Raw genomic sequence first — 23370 nt, 5'->3', positions numbered from 1 at the left:
TTATGTTTTACCAAATGGTCTGCTATAACGCGTGTTTCATTAACACAAATTCACAATAATGCGATTGACGAATTGGGGACACTCTTTCTAAAGTGCGAACTTTTAAACCTGTGTTGTCTGTAAAGCAATTGCATCACCAGCTCTTTAAGCATTGTTTCTCAAGTGCGATTTTTCTGTAATGCAGCATTGCACAAGAACACAACCATTGTGTCAGAGAAGAATTATCTGTAGACACATTTTCCCAATGAAAGATGTCCAGCTAGATGGCTTATAGTTAACCTTTTTATTGCCTACCTCCCTTTTTGAATACATATGTTACATTGGCAGTTTTCCAATTCTCTGAAACGTTTTCAGAATCTAAAGACTCTTGGAAGACTACAATCAGTGTATCTACTATCTCTCTAACTACTTCCTTTAAGACCTTAAGATATAACTCATCAGGTCCAGGGAACCTATTGGCCATTATTCCTGTTAGTTTCCCTAGTAATTTTTTTCTTGTGCAAGTTATTGTTTGTTTCCGCGTCCTCCTCACCCAGTCCCTTGATTATTGAATATTTCTGGAATGCTATCAATGTCCTCTACAGTAAAGACTGATGCAAAGTATTTTTTCAACTTCTCTGCAGTTTCAAGGTTCCCCACTTTAATTTGGTTCTCCAAGGGGACTATTTATACTTTTGACTTTCTCTTCCTCTTTATATCCATAATGAAGCTCTTGCTATCTGTTTTATGTTACTTGTTAGTTTTCCCTTGTGGTTTATTTCCTACCTCTTATTATTTTGGTCACCATTTGTTTTGTCTTGTAAAGCTTTCTCAATGCTCTGGTTTACCACTAATCTTTGCCACGTTGTATGTTTTCCTTACAATTTGGCATTATCCTTAACATCCTTGATTAACGATGATTGATTTCTTCCGAGCCTAGAGTCCTCCTTCCTCACTGGGACTCATCTTTGTTTTGAATCATGAACTGTCTGCAATGGCAACATAACAGTGCAAGCTTCCTGTTGCATGTACAGCCAATTCCGCCCATCTGTTTCGGCAATAACCTTTGTCTCCTATATTTGATGCTCTGTTTGAAGCATGCTTGCCTGTGTTTTTCTTCAGGCCCCATTCGTGTCTTAGATTGGTCACAGTGCCTGTACACTGTGGTTCTGTGCGACTGATATGTTGGATTACTGAGCAATGGCACAGAGAACCATTGACTCAGGACCAACTTTCCATCATCCTGTGTTTAAGGGCAGTCACCCTGAAATTGGACTCTGCATATTTTCTGACCCCTCCCTCTTTCCACAAAACCATGATTGCTGAGTGATCATAGGCTTAATGCCAATGTGTTGTGAGAGGAGCAGGGGATTTTTCGGTCAGGAGGCAGAGAGTGTTGAATTGTGGGCGACACGGTGGCACAGTGGTTAGCACTGCTGCCTCACAGCGCCAGAGACCCGGGTTCAATTCCCGCCTCAGGCGACTGACTGTGTGGAGTTTGCACGTTCTCCCCGTGTCTGCGTGGGTTTCCTCCGGGTGCTCTGGTTTCCTCCCACAGTCCAATGATGTGCAGGGCCAGGTGAATTGGCCATACTAAATTGCCCGTAGTGTTAGGTAAGGGGTAAATGTAGGGGTATGGGTGGGTTTCGCTTCGGCGGGTCGGTATGGACTTGTTGGGCTGAAGGGCCTGTATCCACACTGTAATGTAATCTAATCTAATCTAATGGGTCGAATCACCTCAGAGTTCGTTACTATCCGCTTCAAAGACAAGTCAGTTCCCTGACCAACCACCCTCAATAACTTGTTGCTCCTTTGTCTTTAACAAGAAGCATAAAGAATTGGATTAAATAAATTCAAGGGATGTTAATACTGGTATATGTTTGCTTTTGAAAGGAGGGTGGCTTAGGTTCTATACAGGCGGTCCTCAATTTACAAATATCTGACTTAAAAATACAATCCCATACAAAGGTTTAATTTTAAAGATTCGACATATGAACATTTCTTGCATTATGAACAGCTGTTTTGCATTGCCCTGCATTGTATTCCAACTTGCATACAAATCAGCCAGTGAACTGACTCCAGAATGGGGCTTGTTCATAATCCGGACACTGCTTGTACAAGGCTTCTCAAAGCAGGGGCTGGGGCCCCAAGTTTGGCCACAAGCTAAAATTCTGGGGCCATGAGCACTGAGGCAGTAATGATGAACCAAGTTATAACAGTTATACGCCTGCTGTAATAGGCCTCTGTTCTCTCAGCCCCTAAACCTGTTCTTTCGTCGTCGCTGAGAGGTCATAACTATTCTCAAGCCTCAGAATTCTGTTGCGTTAGGATAAAAGTTTGGGTCGTGTTGTCCTATATGGTATGTGATTCTTTTCTAAAAATAAAAGAGAACTAACAACTCACCTGGTACATGGAACTACTCAAGTAAGAGAAGTATGATAGAAATGAGCAGGAATGAAGTCCAACACATTGGCATAAGTTGAGATAATGCTGAAGTGAGAGGAGCTCACCCAGGACGCAGATCTGACCAGCCGGCTCTGAACAAATTCTTTCTCAGCTTCTCAAAACTTGGTGAACGTAGAAATAACACAAGTTTTGATGAGCTGAGAAAGAGTTTATTCAGAGCCGGCTGATCAGGTCTATGTCCTGGGCAAGCTCCTCTCACTTCAGCATTATCTTAACTTATGCCAATATGTTGAATTTCATTCCTGCTCATTTCCAAGCTAAATCTTCAGTTCTTTTATTTGCCATATTTTCATCCAATATTTCTTTGGACTGGAGAAGTTGGGGCTTTTTTTTGTTTGGAGAGGAGGCTGAGAGGAGATTTGTTCAAAATTTGGTGTCTGGACAGAGCAGATAGAGAGAAACTATTACAACTTGAGAAAAGACTAAGAAGGCACACGTTCAAAGCAGTTGGTAAAAGTTGCAAAAGTGACATCAGGAAAAATGTGCAGCAAGTAGTTGCACTGGAGCGCACTGCCTGTGAGTGTAGTAGGTTTACTTGAGGCCTTCCAAAGAGAATTAGACCAGTACCTGAAAAGCAAACTAAAATGGTACTGTGAGAAGGATGGACTCATTACTACTTCAGGGCTCATAACCCCAAAATTTCAGGTCGTAGCTAAACTTGGAGTCCCAACTCCTACTTCGAAAAGCCTTGTACAAGCAGTCCCTAGTATGAGAATTGCTCTTTTTGAGAGCCGGCAGAAATTTCTTGGGCCGAATGGTCTCTTTCTGCACTGTAATAATTCTGAGATTCCCTCACAAATGGAAAAAGAATCCATGTTTAATATTTTATCTCTGCTTTCCTAAGTTCCATCCCTTAGTTGATGAAAGCTTGTAACATTCAAGGTACTGAATATCCAAAGCAAAATTTAGAAATTATTTCCACGTTCACCAGGTATTACATAAAATCTTGCTCGCTCATGCGTAGTTCTTTTTATCATATACAAATGCAATTTTAATGAAAAGATTTAGATATTGAGTCACCATTCTTGTTTTCAGTTTTAGTCAACGAAAATCCATTTGAAGGAATAATAAATAGACTTTGTTGCCTATTGTGGTCTGTTTATCAAAGGGGAGTTTTCTAGACAAACGCACACAGGTTTGCAACTGATCTGTTGTGAGGGTTACATATTACTGGTAAACACCAGCTGCTGAGAGCTTGTGCGTGGGCATGTAATGCTTTGATTTATTATTTCAAATTGTTATCTGATTTACAATGCTAATTTCACATCCATATTCCACCTGTCATAAATAGGAGAGACCAGAGGATGAAATACTATACTGCAGACATTTTTTATACTTGTCTTGGTTGCTACATGAAAATCTGCTATAACAAATAAACACTTTTCTTTGAGAATGAGCATGCATTTGCATGATAAATGTGCATACATAACAGTTGTCTTGCACTTTAGCGACAAATATTTTGCCTGATTTCAATGTGAAAGTAAGTTGTAGGAGAATGGAAGAGGTTGAAGCCAATAATGACCATCTCATCGGTATCTGCTGATGCATAATCATAGAATCTTGCAGTATGGAGGCAGACTATTTGGCCCATTCAGACTTGTGCTGATGCGTTCACAATTTGCAGCAATTGTGGTGATCCATAGGCCAAAGGTTGGAGGAGAAGCAGGCCATTCAGCCCATTGAATTTGCTCTGGCATTCCCTGAGATCATGGCTGATCTGATAGTCCTCAACTCAATTTTCCTGCCTTTGCAATATCACCCTGATTCCCTTTACTGATTAAAAATTCGTCTGTTTCAGACTTGAATGTTCTTAATGACCCAGCCTCTACAGCCCTCTGCAATTTAAAAAAAAATAATTCCACAGACGCGCAACTCTCTGAGAGATGACATTCCTGCTTTGCGATTTAATGTGATCATGGCAGACCTCATTGTGGCCTCAATTCCACTTTTCCTGTCCATTCTCCATAATGTTTAACCCATTACTAATTAAAAAAACCTACTTCCTTCTTCAGTTCCAACCTCAATGTCATGAAAATAATTTACTGTATGAATTCTGTGGAAGAAACAGCTATTTGTGATTCCTGTGTGGTTTAAGACTCTTGTTGTGCCAGCTTGCTGTATTGCAGGCGTACTTGGATTCAGAAAGTGGGTTCCGATTGAGTTGCTCATCTATCTACAGCATATTTAAATTCAAAAGGCTGGCTGGAACCAGGGAGTCAGGAAACTCTCTACTGTGTATCTGGGTTTACTAGGTTAATGCCTGGAACGAATGGGTTGCTTTATGAGGATAGGCTGGGTAGACCAGGTTTGTTTCCACTGGAAGCTTGAGGGGTGATTTGTTTGAAGTATATAAGATCTTGACATGGACCTCAATGTTTACTCTTGTGCATGTATCCTGAAATAGAGGAGATTAAAATTGTGTTTCCCTTTTTGAAGATTTGTTTTGTGTTGTGAGACTGTAGAACTCGCTGAACTGGAGGTGAGGTCATCCAATATTTTTAAAGCAGATATATATACATATATATAGAGCTTGTTAGGCAGGGGAATCGAAGGTTACCAACAGTCAATGGGAATGTGGAGTTTGATGCGCAAATCAGATCATCCATGATCTTCTTTAACGGTGGGGCAAGGTCAAGGGGCTGAATGATCTACTTTCTTTTTGTTTAAAATATGTTTAAAATCCTTTCTTTTTGTTCCCTCATATTGTACATGAAATGGGAAACTTGAGTGTTGGGGATGTCAGGTGTGTGACTGAATCAGAGTCATCGTAGAATCCCGACAGTGTGGAAACAGGCCATTTGGCCCATCAAGTCCACACTGACCCTCCAAAGAGCCTCCTTCCCTATCCCTGTAACCCTGCATTTCCCATGGCTAATTCAGCCAATTTGCCATGGCCAATCCACTTGACTTGCGCATTTTTAGACTGTAGACTCCGGAGCACCCGGAGGAAACCCACGCAGACACGGGGAGAATGTGCAAACGCCACACAGACAATCACCTGAGGGTGGAATTGAACCTGGTGCTGTGAGGCAGCAGTGCTAGCCACTGAGCCACTGTACCACCCTTTTGTTCAGAAATGCATTGAGAAAGGGCATTGTTGATGCAGGTGGCACAGTGAAAATGCCACTGAGTTAATAAATCCAGTGGCCCAGGCTAATGCTATAGGGATGAAGGTTCGAATCCTACCATGACAGATAGTCGAATAAGGAATTAACAACTTGTCTTCATAATGGTTAGCATGAACCCATCATCGCTGGTAGTAAAAACCATCTGCTTCATTAATGACCTTTAGGGGACAAAATGTACCATCCTTAGCTGACTTGACCTCGTGGACATGTGGCTCAGCATTCACATTCTTAACTGTCCTCTAAGGTATCCATGTAAGCCACTGAACTCAAGGCAGTTAGGATGGGCAACAAATGCTGGCCTTTCCAGTGAAACCCACATCCCATGCAAGAATAAATCAAAGGTTCTTACTCCTCTCGGGTTAAATAAGAGAAAATGTTCAACCTTGTATCTTTTCATGGCTTTTGGGCAAAGAGTTTTGGAGTATGATCCATCATTTGAAGTTTGACCTGAGTGTTTGTACAGTCACAGGATACATAAATGATTTACTTTCAGTTATACTGGCTGAGGATGACACCTGTTCAGGATTATGAGTCACTGCCATTGATCTTCATGTGACTGTACAGGCACATGTTCAGTCTGCATTATTTTTAATATTTCATAACTGGTCTAGATTACGGATTGCTATGTGCACTATGTTGGAGACACTTAAGAGGTGGATTTTTAAATCCTTCCAGGTCAAAATTGTTGAATTCAGTGGAGTGATTGGTTCTCTCCATGATTTCACTTGTCATTTTTGTACCTTAAAGCAGCTAGTTGAGTCAGTTTCCAATTTATTGTTAGATCTGTCACAGTTTGAGTATGTGAAGGTTGTAAACATTACAAAAAGCAGCTCATTTTAATATATCTTCACTGTTAAGAAGAATATGACCACTCCACTCTACTCTTGACCGTAGTTTTAAAGAAGCATTAATTTTCTGTTCAGTTCTGCAGCAAAACTGATCTTCCAGAAAAGTATCTGTGCACATAGTTGTATGTCTGTCTGTACAACACCATGTACTATAACCCTCCACACTCCTCAGTATGTTCAGGAAACGTGTGATTTGAATGCTCACGGTGACGATAGTTGACCACGCATTAATTATCCCAATGAATACTTGTTGCATATGCAACACGTGGATTGATTGATGTTCTCTAAAATCATCTTCAAGTATAAAATTTATTTCTTCTCCGAAATTGAGTAACATGGCTTTTCAGACTTGGAGCTAGTCAATTAAATGTATGTTGTGTGTGCTTAAATTGACCATTTTTGCTTGCAGGCAGAAACATTAAAGGAACGCTACCAGAAAATTGGGGATACAAAACGAAACACTCCGATTGAAGTTCTCTGTGAGAGCTTTCCAGGTATGGGCCACACTGTAGATTGGCTCTTGTAAACATTGTTTGCAGTATTAAGAGGCATTTGGATGGGTATATGAATAGGAAGGGTTTGGAGGGATATGGGCCGGGTGCTGGCAGGTGGGACTACATTGGGTTGGGATATCTGGTCGGCATGGATGGGTTGGACCGAGGGGTCTATTTCCATGCTGTACATCTCTGTGACTCTATAACAGTATGCCAAGAATTTCTGAATTTCTTGAGATTTTTAATATGAAAAAGCTCCAGAGAAAAACTGCAAGTGGAAAAAAAGTGTGACTGCAGAATGGTAAATCTCTCCAGTTGATTATCCCTTGCTCTCCACAAAAAACTTGTTATCTTCTGTCCTTGATATTGAATTCTGCTGACAGGTGCGGCTGCTGTTACTGAGTTAACCGAATTCAGTTTTCCTCTGCTTTCCTACTGAGTAATTATGGAGCTGTTCACACATGGAGCTGTGTTGATTGCTGAAGAGTGAACAACACTTCAGGCTGTTGACAGTCTTCGCACTAGTTTTAAACTTTTTGAGTCAGAGTGATGTATTAATCTCGAGTTAAGATTAAGATCAAGACAAGCATCAAACAAGGAATCATCAGAATGTATAACAGGATCATGAATTTGGTTATTTTTATATTGGATAACGTGTAGGGACATTGATTTGTGAGTCTTAAAGAGATAAGTCATTCCAATGTTACTGCTAATGGTTATTAAAACATTTACTCTTGCATATTACAGTAATTTTTTTTCAGTTTGATGTGCATTTAATACCAGCTGTCCATTGGATTGACTGAACTCTTAATCAGGACAACCTGAGCCTTCAGAGATTTGGAGAAAGTGAGGACTGCAGATGCTGGAAATCAGAGCTTAAAAATGTGTTGCTGGAAAGGTGCAGCAGGTCAGACAGCATCAAAGGAGCAGGAGAATCAGCGTTTCCGGCATAAGCCTTCAGAGATTTGTCCCATCAATACAATGTAGAAATTGTTTCAATCTTTCCCTGCTTCACCACTTTCCTATAGGAGTCAGGTTAGCTTGAAGTCACCATTTTAATGGTCACTTAGCATTATTTATTGATGGAGAAGGTTACATCATATATACAGCTAACAATGGTGAAACCTTTCCATAGGCATCGAATTACGGGCAGATCAGCTATGATCTCACTGAATGGTGAATTTAGTTCAAGGGGCTAATGCTTAGGTTTGGTACCACCTTAAACTTTGTTCAGTACTTTACTCTTTACTGAGTTGGTTACTGAGCACTCCTTTGATTACTTCACTGAATTCCTGATGTGAGGTAAGGGATCTCGGACAATGGCCTTTTCAGAGTCTTGGGAGAGTTCTTCAATGATGAGACAGGATGAACTTGGTGAGGTCTTGACCAGTCCAAGATTCTGCAGACTGATTTGATTGCAGTGTTCATGGGATGTTACATTGCCCTAGGATAATAGTATCAAATACTTTCAGAGAGATTTTGTGGAGGGGTTTTGTTTGTACTTAGTTGGTGAGATAACCAGCTAGTCACTTCTGGATAGCAGGAGCATGCTATTCTACTGAGTATGAATATAGAAGTCTTCCAAAGGTGATAAATATGTTCCTTTATTTGGAGCAAAATACATGATTTCAGAATTGTGCAATCAGAGAGGTCTACAGTGCAGAAAAAGGCCTTTCAACCTATCAGGTCTGTGCCAGTGAAAAACCAGCACCTAACTATTCTGTTTTCCATCTTGAGACTTCATAAGCATATCTTACATCGATACTTGTGCACCAAAAACTCCACGTGTTTTGTTGCGATATGTCCCACTTTCACTGTCTTTCACATTATGCATTCTTAATCAGTCCCTCCCAATGTCCACCTTATCAAATGTCTTCTCTGATGATCTTTGTGCCCCTGCAACCTCCCAATTTTCTTTGGATTCATAAGCTGTCAGATATTTTTTCATTTCTGAAGAAGGGCTTATGCCTGAAACGTCGATTCTCCTGCTCCTTGGATGCTGCCTGACCTGCTGCGCTTTTCCAGCAACACATTTTTCAGATATTTGCTCAGGCATTTGCCTTTTGGTTGGTGCCTAAGAGAGTATGGTGCCAAAAGAAGAACAGTAACCAAAAAGGAATTGCAGTCTTTGTTGAAGAATTTGAAGACTAAACTTTTGCTCGATAGCTGCTTGGAAGATCTCAGCCTAGAATGAGAAAGTTGAATGAAACAAATGCTCGTTCAGTACAGTGGATCCATTGAAGGAGAGCATTACCTCACTATAACCTTTCCAAAGTGACAATTTACGAGCCTTTGTAGACAAGTCAATTTAGAACAATACTGTAAAACTGAGGTTTAAAATAAGAAATATTTGAATGAGAGTAGCAGTTTTTTGCATCTGTAAGTACTGTGATGTTTGCTGTTTACTTTCATTGATGTGAAGTAATTGAATTGTGTAGAATAGAGTAGGAACTGTATTCACCAAGGAAGTTGAAAATCCAATATTTCTCTGTAAATTGTAGATTACTTTTGTGCTACTAGTAGTGAAACTGTAACTTGAAGCTTAAAGAGCCAATAGCACATGAGCTGAGTTGGCTTGCAGGAATTACCATGCAATTTATGATATAACTTCCAATTACTCCATGTCAGTAGACAGAACTGTGCCCTCAGCCTTATATGTCAATCTCTTTCTGGGTTGGATTTGAGGTCTGTTCTCCAAGGTGACAGGACACCATTCCTTTAACTACTCAATCCTTTAGGGTATTGTTGTCTTCATTCCCCTATGTTAGTTATTTGATCTTTTTTGTAAAGATACAGCTATTTGGTTGACCAGCCACCATGGAGACCATATGTTTAGTTTAGGCAATAGGTATGTTCCATCAACGTAATTGAGCATTTCTGTTAAAATACGCCATTAACTAACTTTACTTCTCCTGTCTGTTCACTATACACTACCTGAACTGTTCTCCACCTCATTACTGCAGTGATTAGAAGTTTGGGGAGTTGCGATTATTTGTTTGACAGCAATTCATTTTTCGAATAAGCACTTTACAGTCTTCTGGTCACTATTGAGTTCATCAATTTTAAATTGGAATCATGGCTTCCGTTTTCCGAGACTGCAGGTGCTGTCAATGTCCTTGGGTGTAATATTTTGTTAACTTCATGTGTTTTTGACATCTCCTTTTGCCTTGTATTGTTAACTCTTGTCAATCAATCACTCCCGATCTCCAGTCTGTAACAGAACTTCCCTCCCACTCTTTGTGCCCCTCGCATTTTGCAGTGTCTCTGTATTTGATTATAATCTGTTCAATGTCTAACTGCTTCCAGTTCTGATGAAGGATCATTGATCTGAAATTGTTAATTGTCTTTCTGTATGGATGCTGCCTGACCTATTGGTTTGTTGTGGTATTTCCTGGTTTTATTTTTGACTGCTTTGTCTTTTCCTTCACAGAGGAGATGGCGACGTACCTCCGCTATGTCAGGAGGTTAGACTTCTTTGAAAAACCAGACTACCAGTATTTACGCACACTATTCACAGATCTTTTTGAAAGAAAGGGCTACGCTTTTGATTATGCATACGACTGGGTTGGCAGGCAAATAGTAAGTAGCAAAGTGGCTATTACGATCCTGTGAAAAGAGAGCAAGTTATTCTGTTGAGGTTGAGATGTCCAATCCATAACGTATGGAGTGCCAAGAATTTGTTCATTAGCCAAACAGTAAGCTTCTAACCAAAGAAATTACATTCAAGATTTCAGATGTTAAATGTATATGTTATAAAACAATAGTTTTTGATTTTTAATGGAAGGACTAAGAAAGGTTTTGCATTTATGTGGAGCCTTTTATGATGTTCCAAACGTTTGGCAAATAAGTATTTTTGAAGTGTTGTCATCTTGTAATGTAGGGAAGTTTCACAACCACTTGATTCAGAGCATGGTCACACAAACAGCAATGCGATATGCAACTAGGCGCATATCATATTTTAGTGATGTTGGTCATGGAATAAATAATGGCCAGGAGAATTTCTGTGTTCATTTTTGAATCATGCTATGCGATAGTTAGTATTCTGCTCAGAAGTGATAATGAGGCATCGCTGATACCATTGGTCCATTATTCCTGAGGAATACTGATAAATATCCAGAACAGGTCAGGCCTGGCCTGGTTTCACTCAGGGATAGATAGCGAGGTTAGATGAGGTCTGGGTCAGCATTTGTTTGTAAATTACCGCATATAACTGTGTAAAAGTCTAATTTCTAAGAAGGAATTTTTGGTCAAAGTAATTGCGGTCAGAGAGGAGGTACAGCTTTTATGCAAGTAACATTTTGGAGGGAATGAAATCCAGTCTCACCTCACTATTGCAGAGTTGCCAGGTCAGAGACAGAGGTTGGAGACTGTTCCTGACCCCAACTGGAGCCAAGAGTACATGTGCAGGCAAGATGTCTGAACAGCCTTTTTCAATAGTATATTACTCTTTGATTCTGTCAAGCAGCTTTGCACCAGGGCAGGTTTGACATCAGTGGCAAGTGGGTGGTAAGTGTAAAGAGTTTGAATTATTTGGGTTAGACTTTGATTCAGCCCATTCATAAGCCCATATGAAAAATGAATGTTGCTTTGGCCAAAGGTTGGGTGTCACCGTTTGCACATAGTCAACTATTACTCAAGCATATGCCCACTCAAACTGACAAAACAACTTAGATTAAAACATTGCAATGGTGGTCCTCCCTCTCTCTCTCTCTCTCTCTCTCTCTCTCACACTCGCTCTCTCTCACACACAACACACACACACACACACACACACACACACACACACACACACACACACCTCCGCCCCCCAGCCAAGCCGTCACCACTTTGACTTGGAACTGTTCCTTTAGTGTGGCTGGGTCAAAATCCTGGAACTCTCTCCTTTATTAGTACTGTGGGTCTACATACCAAATGGATTACATTGGTGCAAGAAGGCAGTTACCTCCTTGATGGCAACTAGGAGTGGACAATAAATGCTGGCTCAGCCAGTGATTTCCACATCCCATGTATGAATTAGCAAACGATATGGAAACAGGTAATCAAGACGGTTGATGTGAACAGAATTTTTGTGATTCCAAACAATTACAACCTGACCTGTCTGGAAATTGTGGGGTAGTCAGGCCATGAGTTTCCAGGGCATGAATTAGATTTTCCAGATGGCATTCCATTGCTCAGGAGCTTGCAGAGAGAAATGTGCGTAAACACAGTTGAAGTTCACTGAGCGAATACTCTTGGTGCGGCTTGTTCAGAGCTACTCGTCAAACTGATAATTTGGTTTGCTCTTAATTCCGATTAAGGCTATAGACCTTGTATAATTTATGTGTTGGTTGCTTGGGTGAAAAAAAACCTTTCAGCAAAATTTGTGTTGGCACTGAAATCATCAACATCTATTTTTATTTAATGAAATACAATTTGATTGGTAAAGAATTAGCAACTCCAGACTGCAAATTAAAGTTGGGTTGCACACAGTATAAATGTTGTTTAATGAGTGAAATCTGATTATAACCGGATGTTTGAAATTAGCAGTGTTTGATATGCCTTTGATATTAATCTTCTGTTGTTATCATAAGCAAATAAGTGGTTCAGTGTATTTAACTTGTTTGCTGTTTTAGAGTGGGTGGGGGCGAAGGCAGTCTGTTCAGGGGATGTAAGGAATTTAAATTTCACAAACATGCCCCAGTTACATTATATATGCTCATACTCTTATCAACTCCCATCAGATCAGCACGTAGATACAAAGAAGAACAGTCGGAGGCATGTGCTAAGCAGGATTTGTCCCCCATTTTATATCTCAACGTTCCTGTGGCTTTTGAGTGGCTTTCTCAATCTCAATGCACATATTGAGGAGAGGTATCAAGGCTGTATCTGGTCTTTTCCAATTTGAGATAGGATTTGAGGGTTGGGGGGAAATCAGGTGATTTTTAAATCAGGGAAGCTAACCTAATGGCCTGTAGTGTTAAGGGGAAAAGTATTTTCTTTAAGTGGAATTGCATATAATTTTACAGTACAAAAACAGCATGTTTAAACCTCTTCACCTCACCCTATCTGCCCTCCTAGTTCTTTCTCCTTTGTACTCTACTAGCTCCATATTATATGCTTCTATTCTGTTCATTACTGCTGCTCCATGTGTGGACAGTAATTGTTAGTTCTGTCGGGGATGTGGGTGTTGCTGACTGAGCCACCATTTATTGCCCATCTCTAATTGTCCTTGAGCAGGTGGTGATGAACTTCCTTATTGAGGCACTGCAGTCCATTTCATGTAGGTACACCGTTGTGGTACTGTTCGCCGAGCTGGGAATTTGTGTCGCAAACATTTCGTCCCCTGTCTAGGTGACATCCTCAGTGCTTGGGAGCCTCCTGTGAAGCGCTTCTGTGTTGTTTCCTCTGGCATTTATAGTGGTTTGTCTCTGCCGCTTCCGAGCTACAAATCTTCTCACAAATTTGAATGTAGGTACACCCACAGTGCTGTTAGGGAGGGAGTTTGGGCATTTTTACTCTGACTGTAAAGGAATGCTGATATATTTTCTAGTTGGGATGGGAATTGCTTAGAGGGGAACTTGCAAGCAGTGTTCAGTTTCTGGCCATTGGTAATCTGAACCAGATGAGTTTTTACAAGAATCAGTAATGGTTTCATGGTCAACATAGGCCTTTTAATTCCAGATTTAAAAAAAAATGTTAATTCCATCATTTGCCATGATCCCCAGAGCATAATCTGTCTCTCTGGATTACTAGGCCACCTACAATACCACAATGCTGTCGCTGTTTCCACATTCTAAATATGCTGTTGGTGAAGAGGTCTCTCCGGCTATGCTGGTGATTGATGTATATCTATAACCCCCTCCCACAAAATTTTCAATTTGCTCTGGCAGCACTCTGAGGCTATACTGTAGAATTAACTTAAATATTTAATAATATGAAATCTAGGTAAAAACAATGACTGCAGATGCTAGAAACCAGATTCTGGATTAGAGTGGTGCTGGAAAAGCACAGCAGTTCAGGCAGTATCCGAGGAGCAGGAAAATCGACGTTTCGGGCAAAAGCCCTTCATCAGGAAATCTGTTTATTGCAAAATGCATGTTTTTAGTTCTTTCAGTGTCCTAACCTTTATAGCCGTGCCAATGAGTGAACTTGTTTCAGTCAAACTTATATTTGTTCTTTGGTTGCTAAGACAATTTGACATGGGCTTAGAGTTCCTATAAGTAACGAGTGAAGATCTTGAAATGGTTACTCCAAACTGAGAATCAGGGACAGTGCAATGTTGACTGAAAAATTGGCTTTTGGAGACAATCTTCAGTTAAAGATGAATATTTCAATTTGTGTGGATCTATCTCCATTTGCAGCGTCTGCAGGACTGATTGTAAAATCCTGCATGGTAATTCTAATGTAGCTTACCTTTGATTTCATAAAGACATATCAAAGATCTTACTTTAACCCTTGTTGCAAGTAGTTTTAAAAGGGGCTTTGGCAGAATTGCCCATGTGGCAAGCACAAAACAGTTGTCTCTTGCATTACTTAGATTTTCCATTGAATCAAATGTCACACTGAAGACTTTAAAAGACAATCTATATTGTTATTCCCAAATTCGAGATTTATTTTTTTTGTCTTTTTGTTTCTTTTGCCCTAATAGCAAGCTTGTGAGCAAACAGAGGTTTTCAAGTAAACAGGCCATTGTGAACATGGCTTCCTGTTGATTTTTGAATTGCGTCTGGTCTTTAAAGTATTTCTAACAAGTTTTGGCAATTACTTGAGGGCTTTCAAAATAAGGAAATATAGCGCAATCTTCCAGATGTATTTAATTTAAATAGGCTGTATCTTACAGAGGAAGATAAATTTTAACTGACACCTCAGCTCAAAGGAGATGTTCAGGACAAAATGGGTCTGGGTGGGTTACTCTTCGGAGGGTCGGTGTGGACTGGTTGGGCCACAGGGCCTGGTTCCACACTGTAGGGAATCTAATCTAATCACAAAAAAAACCTGTCCCTTTGAGTCAGTATAATTTCCATTAAGTCCATATTTTACCATCAGTGAGTGTCGTACAATCGCTTGTTCATTGTTAATTTAATAAATTTGAGTAGCATTTTAAAACTAGAATGAAATCCTGTGCTGTCTTGAAAATCAGGTAGATCTTATGTGGGAATAAATGTCCAACGACCAAGGTTTTCTGTTTCTTGGTCCTGTTGGGATGCTGACTATTAACCCAAGTTAAATGCCATAGGGAGTCACGGTTTTGAGTACAATAACTGAAAAGTCCAGAGTGCAAGCTGTACCCAGAAATGTAGCAATCCTTGCAGTTGGATTATTTGACAATAACCTATAAAGAAATTCTTGATCAAGCGTCATGAAGAATTCAAGGATTTCAGCTGAGAGTACCTTTTTTTTAAAAACAAACCCTATTCTGGAAAGCCCAATTAGTTGAAAAGGTGTTCACTGGTGCTACGGTCAAACTGAAGATGATCTCAATATTTTCATAGCGATGAAATCAGTTTAATGGCTTGGATTTCATGGTGAGTGGCAAAGTGACAAAGCCTACCTCTGACCTTGAATAAAGCTGCACACAAAGACATAACAATCTCTGAGGTCTAAAGTCCCCGTTACCGATTTATTTTTTTCAGAGGCCATAAGGTATCCAACAACAGTAACAGGATAAGCTCTCCATCTCATTCTGAAAAGACAATAACTCAGGAAGTAAAAAAAAAACAGACTTTTCTATTTATAATTTAAAATTTTAAAGCAGAATCAATGATTGGGACACAGGATAAAATGGAAAGGAAATATCACCATTTAAGGGAAAAAATTGATTTGCAGTTGAGATTTCTTTTACAGTGAAGAAATTTGATACTGTACTAATTTGATAGTTCTTCAGGTATAGATAAGCTATTCAGAATGAATTATCAGCTGCTTATATCAATAAGAACCTGGCTACACTTTGTCCAATGAGATGTATCTTCCTCGCTGGTTTTTATCATGAGACTCAACAGTTAGGTTTCTTCACTGAGTGATTTTGAACTGATCGCCATTTATATCCTGTATGGAATGACTGACAGCATCTTCTGGATGCTGGTGTTTAACTGCACACCTAAAGGCATCTGAAGTTACTTTTAGATTCAGAGAAACAAGGGTAGTGAATGGTAACAGTTTCACAATCATTGCAACCACAAAATCCTGTTCTGCATTAAACCACTAGGTGAATCAATTCATAGGAAACTGTAGATTTCAAAGTAACTGGGGGAAAATGTGCGAAGAGATTTACTTTTCAGTTGATGCACCTCCTAGCAGCGTTAAACTAGGAGACTGTTGAATGTACTCACCACTACAGCCTCTTTTTGAAGTGATGTAACAAAATACAAAGTGGGGAGGTGAAGATGCTGAAGGCAGATATGGTCAGCTTTGATAGAAGGATTTCCCAAACATCCCTTGGATCCTGCTCCCCACTTGAAACAGACTGGTGATGCACATTATAGGAAATAAAATGCTTCTAGGTTGTTCTGCTCTGAACCTCACCTGCCTTTGTGTATGTCCCACAGCCCACACCAGTTGGACCCAGTCATGGGGATCATGGACTAAACAGAGAAGGCCACACACACCGAGAAAAAGCCACGCATCAGCAGCCACTCCGAAACCAGGTCTGTCCAGCTCTGGTTTATTTCAATCTTTTGACTAGCCTGTTGGGATTCAGTGGACTCGTTTGCCCCTTTTTGAGGAACTGTGACCATTCCAAAGCTGTAATTACCTAGAATTACAATGAGATTTTATTGTCACCGAAGTTACTGAAAATATGATGTAAAAGATCAAACATTGTTCACATGTATGGAAGGAGGAGTACTGCAGCCCATGCACAAGTAATTAATTAAAATCTAGCACTTTTTGTTTTTTGTTACCCCCAATTTGATGGGGATCTGCCATTCTGATCTCTTTATATAATGTTTCTCCCAATTAATGACAGTTATAGGGATGGGAAAAGCAAAGGGTCTGCATCATTTCGGGTCCTCATTGTTGGTAAAGTGGCATTGAATTGTGTGCTGAAGCTTGTCATGGCTTTGTATGAAACTGGCATCGATTTCACCAATTCACCAGTCTCCTTATTGGGTCATTTGTTAACATCCCATTAACTGGTTGTGAATAGTGTGTTGTCTCCAGGGAGTTGGAGTGGCAGATCGCCCTGGCATTCTAATGCAGGTGAAATTCGTAGTAAGCAACAGTATTTTGCTAATTTATCCTGAATAGAACATCACTTGCCTTTTGAACCGCTACAAATTTTCACGGTTGAAGGCAGCGATTATGGACAATTAATCACTTGGGTTGCTCTGGTGCATTATTAGGTATGTCAGTAAACTTGTCCACTCTTAAAAAAGGGTAATGTGCATTGCAATTTTATCTATTGGGCTCAAAGTTTCAAGAGCACATACCATCAACCTCCAATCTGACCTTTTCACAAAACCTTGTATTGTATTTTATTTGGATTCCACTAGGTATTCAACATATTTCTTCTTTCGTCCTCTTTACCAGTTACTGATTCCTTCACATAGGCAATGACTGTTGAGCACTGAAGGCTGTGTTGCCTGCCAGGGTTAAGGATGATGATATGGTTTGGAAATGAGTGTAAAGTGGGAGGGGAAGGACTAAACTGTCATGGCCCACATGGGTACCAATGACATAGGTTAGGCAAAAAAAGAGGTTTTGCTTATTATGAGCAACTGGGACTGAATGAAAAAGCATAACCACAAACATAATCTTTGGATTGCTACCTGACCTTTGTGAAAATTGGTATTAGTAAATACAATTGCAAAGCTAAATACATTGTTCAGAGTTGGAAGTGAGAGAAATAAGTTTTGACATTTTGAAAGGATAGGATTAAAAGAATTAGAAGTTGGGGTAGCTCTTTTAATAAAGGTTGAGATCAGTGTAGTGGTGAGAAATGATCTTCGCTCAGACGATCAAGATGTGGAGTAAGTCAAGGTGGAGATAAGAACTAGCAAAGGAAGTAAGTCAATGCTGACAATGGAATATAGATGCCCCCCCACCCATTAAGTAGTTACACTGTAGGGCAAGAGTACAAACCAAAAAATACTTGGGCTTGTAAGAATCTGCAAGGAGTTTTAGATTTAAATTTCTTACGTTCAACCTGAAAGTGAAATGCTGTCATGTTATGATCATTCCTGCCCAGCAGGTCCTCCATGATAGGTCTAAATAGGTTGCACTCTGGATGGTTCCTCAATCTATCATTCTAAGAAACTATCCTGATTACGCTTGAAGTCATCCTCTGCACTATTCTTATCAATTTGATTTGACTAATGAATATGAATATCAGTTGTCCATGATTTCTTACCTGGAGATCTGAGTGTTTTTGTACATAAATCGTAAAACGTTAATTTACAGATAGCACAAGTGATGAGGAAGGCAGCTGTGATGTTGATCTTATTTGTACGAAGAATGGAATAACAAAAAAAGTGAAGTCTTACTACAACTTACAGGGCCAAACCATTGCCATAGTGCCGTGTACAATTTGGGCCACCTTACTTATGGAGGAGTTTACTTATTTTGGAGCAAGTTCACAAAAAAGTTCATTGGGGTGATAGCTGGGATTCTCATGTTGAGAGGTGACCCCTCTGAAACATGAGTTTCTGGTGGGCCTTACAAGATGGCTCCTCTTGGGCACGAATTTAGAGCGAGGGCAAAATTTCAAATAAGGGATTTTCCTTTTGAACCTAAAATGAGAAATAACTTTTTCTGAGGACCATTTGCCGTTGCAATTCTCTTTCACAATGAGCAGTAGAGACTGAATCATCAAATATATTTGAGAGCTGAATTAGAGAAATTTTGATTGGCAGGGGAGTTAGAGAATGGGGAGCAGGTGAAAAAGTGGAGTAAAGGCCAAGATCAGATGAACCGTGATCTTATTGAAAGCGGAACTGGCTTGAGGAGCAGATTGACCACCTCCTCCACTGTCTTGTGATCTTACAATCAACTTGTACACCTGCTGATGAGAGACATGACTTTTGACATACTGTTTGCCCTGAATTGTAAGAAGTTTTGGGGAAATGGGGAATTCCATTTGGCCTGTACCACCTCCATCAGTGACGATGTGCAAACGGTGTTTCCGTGGGTTTAACTTCAGTCAAGCCTAATGAAATTCTTCACTAAGTTCAGGAAATCCTCTTATGTTCTGGTATCCATGACAAACATTTACTTTCAAAAAGAATTTCACTTTGGAGCAGATTCCATTCGAATTTCTTCAAAACATGCAGTGAGAAATCTGTGTCTTGTGACATACCTAAGAACTGCACCATTTGTGCTTTGCTAACCAGTTTACTAATCCCTAATGACTAACTTTTTGTTTTACTGCTTTGCTTGGGCCTGTTGTACTGCATGGATCCCAAAATTGTATCCCTCCCCTCTTGTAATCATTGAATAGACAGGAGGAGCTGACCGCAGAGGAGCATGGGAAATTCAGCCTAATCGGCAACAAAATCCTTCATACCTGACTTCCCAGCTGGCGTCAGACAGACACGGGGGCTCAGTCCAGGTATAACATCTTCTTGTGTGATTCATTACCAGATGGAGATTTAATTGTGCAGGATTAAAGCCAAATCATGATGCTCTGTGCCTCCCTAGAGCAGAGTTGTCCCAGACTTCTGCTTTGAGAACCAGATTTGCTTCAGATCTAATGGAGGTGAAGTGATGGGAGTGAGGATAGATCTTCCAAGAAATAATATCTATAGTTCTAGTACGCTGATTTGATTCTCGAATGTGCCAGGCTGTATCCTGCTCATTTCAGGAATACCAAATGAGCAAAGAAAAGTAAAATCTATACCTTTCCTATAGTCCCTTTGACTGCATCAGGACATCCAGTGTTGCTCATTGACCAGTGAGGTATTTTTCAAGTGTTCGATTAAAGTAAGTGCAGCGTTCATTTTGTGCATAGCAAGTTCCTCCAAACAGCAGTTTATTAGTCAGGATACCAGCAAAAAAATCTCCTACTCTTCTTTGAGAAAGCACATTTGGAGCCTTTGTATCTGTCTGAATTGGTGGATTAGCCTTTATTTAGTGTTCATTCAAACTGCAGCACCTCCCAACAGAGCTGCATACCGCAGGTACCGCACTGGAGTGTCATCAGATCTTGTACTCAGTTCTCTGAAATGGCACTTCAATTCGTGTCCTTCTAACTCTGAGGTGATGGCTAAACAGTATGACTGGCAGACACCCTTTCATATGTGCCAAGGTGGTCAAGCGATAGGTAAAAAGCAAGGCAGGGAGAGAATCAGGACCTGGTAGCGCATGCTTACATGCCGCGAGAAAAGAAAGCGAGTAGTACAGGGAAGCATTCTATGTTACTGCTTAAATGTAACATTATCCTGGAGCATTCCTTTCAATATATTTTGGTAATGTGTAAACAATAATAATTCTTTACACTTCCACGTGGTGCAAATCCTCTTTGCACAAAACCACAGTTCTGGCCTCTTTAGATGTATCTGTAAGCATCTTTCTAACGAGCATTCAACTTAAGCATGGAGAACAGATTCTATAAGTTTTTTAATGACCACCTAAAAAGTACATTACAGTGTACAATGTGCTTCAATCTCTGATCAGATCATGATCACTGAGCCGCTGCTGAACCTAAGGGGTGTATATATTAAGATATGATGCTAGCTGTTGGTGCAGCCAAGATTGTCCTGCACATAGAGAGCAAATTATGGTAATCACGCACCACATCAGTGAATTGGCTTCACATTTGACACTAAGCAAAGCAGGTAGCAGCTTCCCAAAAATTAGCAGCACAACCAAGTTTGGCATTGTGTTTCTGTCCACGCTAGATTGTAGTAATGAAAATCGACTGCATGACAGCCAAAACTAAAAACTACCTCAAACCCTGTGACTTGTGCCGATGGAGGAACAGAAGCAAGTTTTAGAACATAGAAAAATACAGCGCAGTACAGGTCCTTTGGCCCTCAATGTTGCGCCGATCCAAGCCCACCTAACCTACACTAGCCCACTATCCTCCATATGCCTATCCAATGCCCGTTTAAATGCCCATAAAGAGGGAGAGTCCACCACTGCTACTAGCAGGGCATTCCATGAACTCACGACTCGCTGAGTAAAGAATCTACCCCTAACATCTGTCCTATACCTACCACCCCTTAATTTAAAGCTATGCCCCCTCGTAATAGCTGACTCCATACGTGGAAAACGGTTCTCATGGTCAACCCTATCCAAACCCCTAATCATCTTGTACACCTCTATCAAGTCACCCCTAATCCTTCTTTTCTCCAATGAAAACAGCCCCAAGTGCCTCAGCCTTTCCTCGTACGATCTTCCTACCATACCAGGCAACATCCTGGTAAACCTCCTCTGCACCCGTTCCAGTGCTTCCACATCCTTCCTATAGTATGGCGACCAAAACTGCACACAATACTCCAGATGCAGCCGCACCAGAGTCTTATACAACTGCAACATGACCAGGGCTCCGGAACTCAATTCCTCTACCAATAAAAGCCAGTACGCTATATGCATTCCTCACCACACTATTTACCTGGGTGGCAACTTTCAGAGATCTGGAATACACAATGGCAGCATCTGGTCGTTTTTGAATTACTGTGTGCATGGTGGCTGACACATATGTAGATTTCTTTAAAACTATCGGACTTTTTAAAAAAAAAAACTGCTGCCTCAGTTTTCTATCACTTAACAGAAGGAGGTGAAAGAGCTTGAACTATATAGGTTGACAGTGCCCAAAATTTCTCCCTTCCAATGACGATAGATACATACCCAAGAAGCCATTATACACACCCAGAAGCAGCTTTGTGTTGTATCTGGAGTCTTGTTAACCATCTACTCAATTTAGACCAGTTGCCTTCAAGAAAATGATTTCTGATGCTCCTAATTAATAAATCTGCTGTGAAGGGGACTCATGTTATATTTCAGTTACTATAATTGTGTGTATTGTCAAGGGAAGATAAAGAAGAAAGGTGACATAAGTTTCCATCAAGTAAATCACAAGTGTTAGCACACTCAGATTAAATGACGTGATCTGTATCTGTGTAAAATTATTATCCTTGTTTATCTTAAAAGGTGGTCAGCTCAACTAACGGCGAGCTCAACGTCGATGACCCAACAGCAGCACACTCCAGTGCACCAATCGCAGCCCAACCAGAGGTGGAACTTTCAGAAGATACTAAGTATGTGCCCTATGATACATTACACCCTGTTATGCTTGGTGAATGCTCCACCTTACTCTATTCATTTCAGTTGTTGTGTTGGCTCTTGCAACCTCAATAGAGACATGTTCAACTTAGAATATTCTACTCAAGGCTCCAGTGGAGTTCAGACACTCAGCATTGAGTGGACCTTTTTTAAGGCAGGTGTATATTTACTGTTCAGATCGACGTATGAAACTTGAAAGATGGGGAAGGAAATTTTAATTGGTCATTTTTCTAAAGTTAAAGTTTCCAATTTAACTTTGCACTACTTCCTGACTCCAACCCTTACAGCAACACTTGGCTAGGAACATAGGAACAAGAGTAGGCCATTCAGTCTTTTGAGTCCGCTGCCATTTAATAAGAGAATGGCTGATCTGTGCCCTAACTCCATATACCTGCCTTTGGCCCATATCCCTTAATATCTTTGCTTAATAAAAATGTAATAATCTTGAATTTAAAACTGTCAATGGACTTATTATCAACTGCTGTAAATGAGAGAGAGGTCCAAACCTCTGCTCCTTGGCCCCCCTACTCTTATAAAGAAATTGATAAAATAGTACCTCATTTCACTAAAATGGCATCTTTTTTGCTTGATGCCTGGTAATGTGCCTTAATATGACTTCTTAGTCAACAACAAAATGCAGTGAACTTGACAGTTTAGCAAACAATGGGAAAACACCCCAAGTCTCTGCATTATTCTGCCGTGTTTGCATTTGTGACCTTCATTTCCAAAACTGAACTTATTTCACCTAACATCTAAGTATTTAACTGAACTGACAGGATTCTTTTCCATATAGTTCCCAAATTTATAGTATATTCCAAAACTAAAAGCTGGCATCCATGGGCATTCATAGGCAATGGCATTTTTTGTGATGGATTCTTAAAATGTGGAGCATTGACCTTCATTGAAATGTATCTGGCTGGTGAGTGCATGCAAGGCAGACTGTGACCCACGCGGATGGAGCAGCGGTTTTCCATAATCCTTTTAACCCTTTCACTGTCTCATTTTGGTTAATATTAATGCCTTTCCTTGTTGAGTTTTTTCTTGAATAGTGTTAGGTGCTTGTTCTGGTTAGAACAGACTTGATGGAAAAAGATCTGGATAACCCAATAGCAGAATGGGCAGGATTTCTGATGCATCAACTCTTGAACCTGCAGTATTTTTCATGATTACAGAGAAGAATGTCTTTCATCTCAGGCTTTTGGTGTTCTCACTTTCGCTGAGAATTCCTGACTTGTAAACATCAGCATTAGTTTGCGA

At 40.2% G+C, this 23370-nt stretch overlaps 1 protein-coding gene across 8 annotated transcripts in view; it reads left to right on the top strand.

The window, feature by feature from the left end:
* LOC122542603 (casein kinase I-like) overlaps window positions 1–23370 on the top strand; it is a 229237-nt gene that overhangs the window by 174303 nt on the left and 31564 nt on the right. For 6 of the 8 annotated variants that reach the window (XM_043680561.2, XM_043680554.2, XM_043680555.2 and 3 more), the window contains exons 9-13: window positions 6831–6915; window positions 10346–10494; window positions 16440–16538; window positions 19328–19438; window positions 21982–22088. In XM_043680561.2, coding sequence (XP_043536496.1) covers window positions 6831–6915; window positions 10346–10494; window positions 16440–16538; window positions 19328–19438; window positions 21982–22088 — 551 coding nt within the window. The remainder of the gene's footprint in view (window positions 1–6830; window positions 6916–10345; window positions 10495–16439; window positions 16539–19327; window positions 19439–21981; window positions 22089–23370) is intronic. The other 2 variants (XM_087982098.1, XM_043680562.2) reach the window with 1 other exon arrangement.

The sequence above is a fragment of the Chiloscyllium plagiosum genome, unplaced genomic scaffold, assembly GCF_037043375.1.
Source record: "Chiloscyllium plagiosum isolate Xiang-an unplaced genomic scaffold, Cpla_swu_hap1 HiC_scaffold_42, whole genome shotgun sequence".
Taxonomy (NCBI): domain Eukaryota; kingdom Metazoa; phylum Chordata; class Chondrichthyes; order Orectolobiformes; family Hemiscylliidae; genus Chiloscyllium; species Chiloscyllium plagiosum.
Note: the sequence above shows the minus strand (reverse complement) of the source record. Positions and strands in the feature narration are given on the sequence as shown.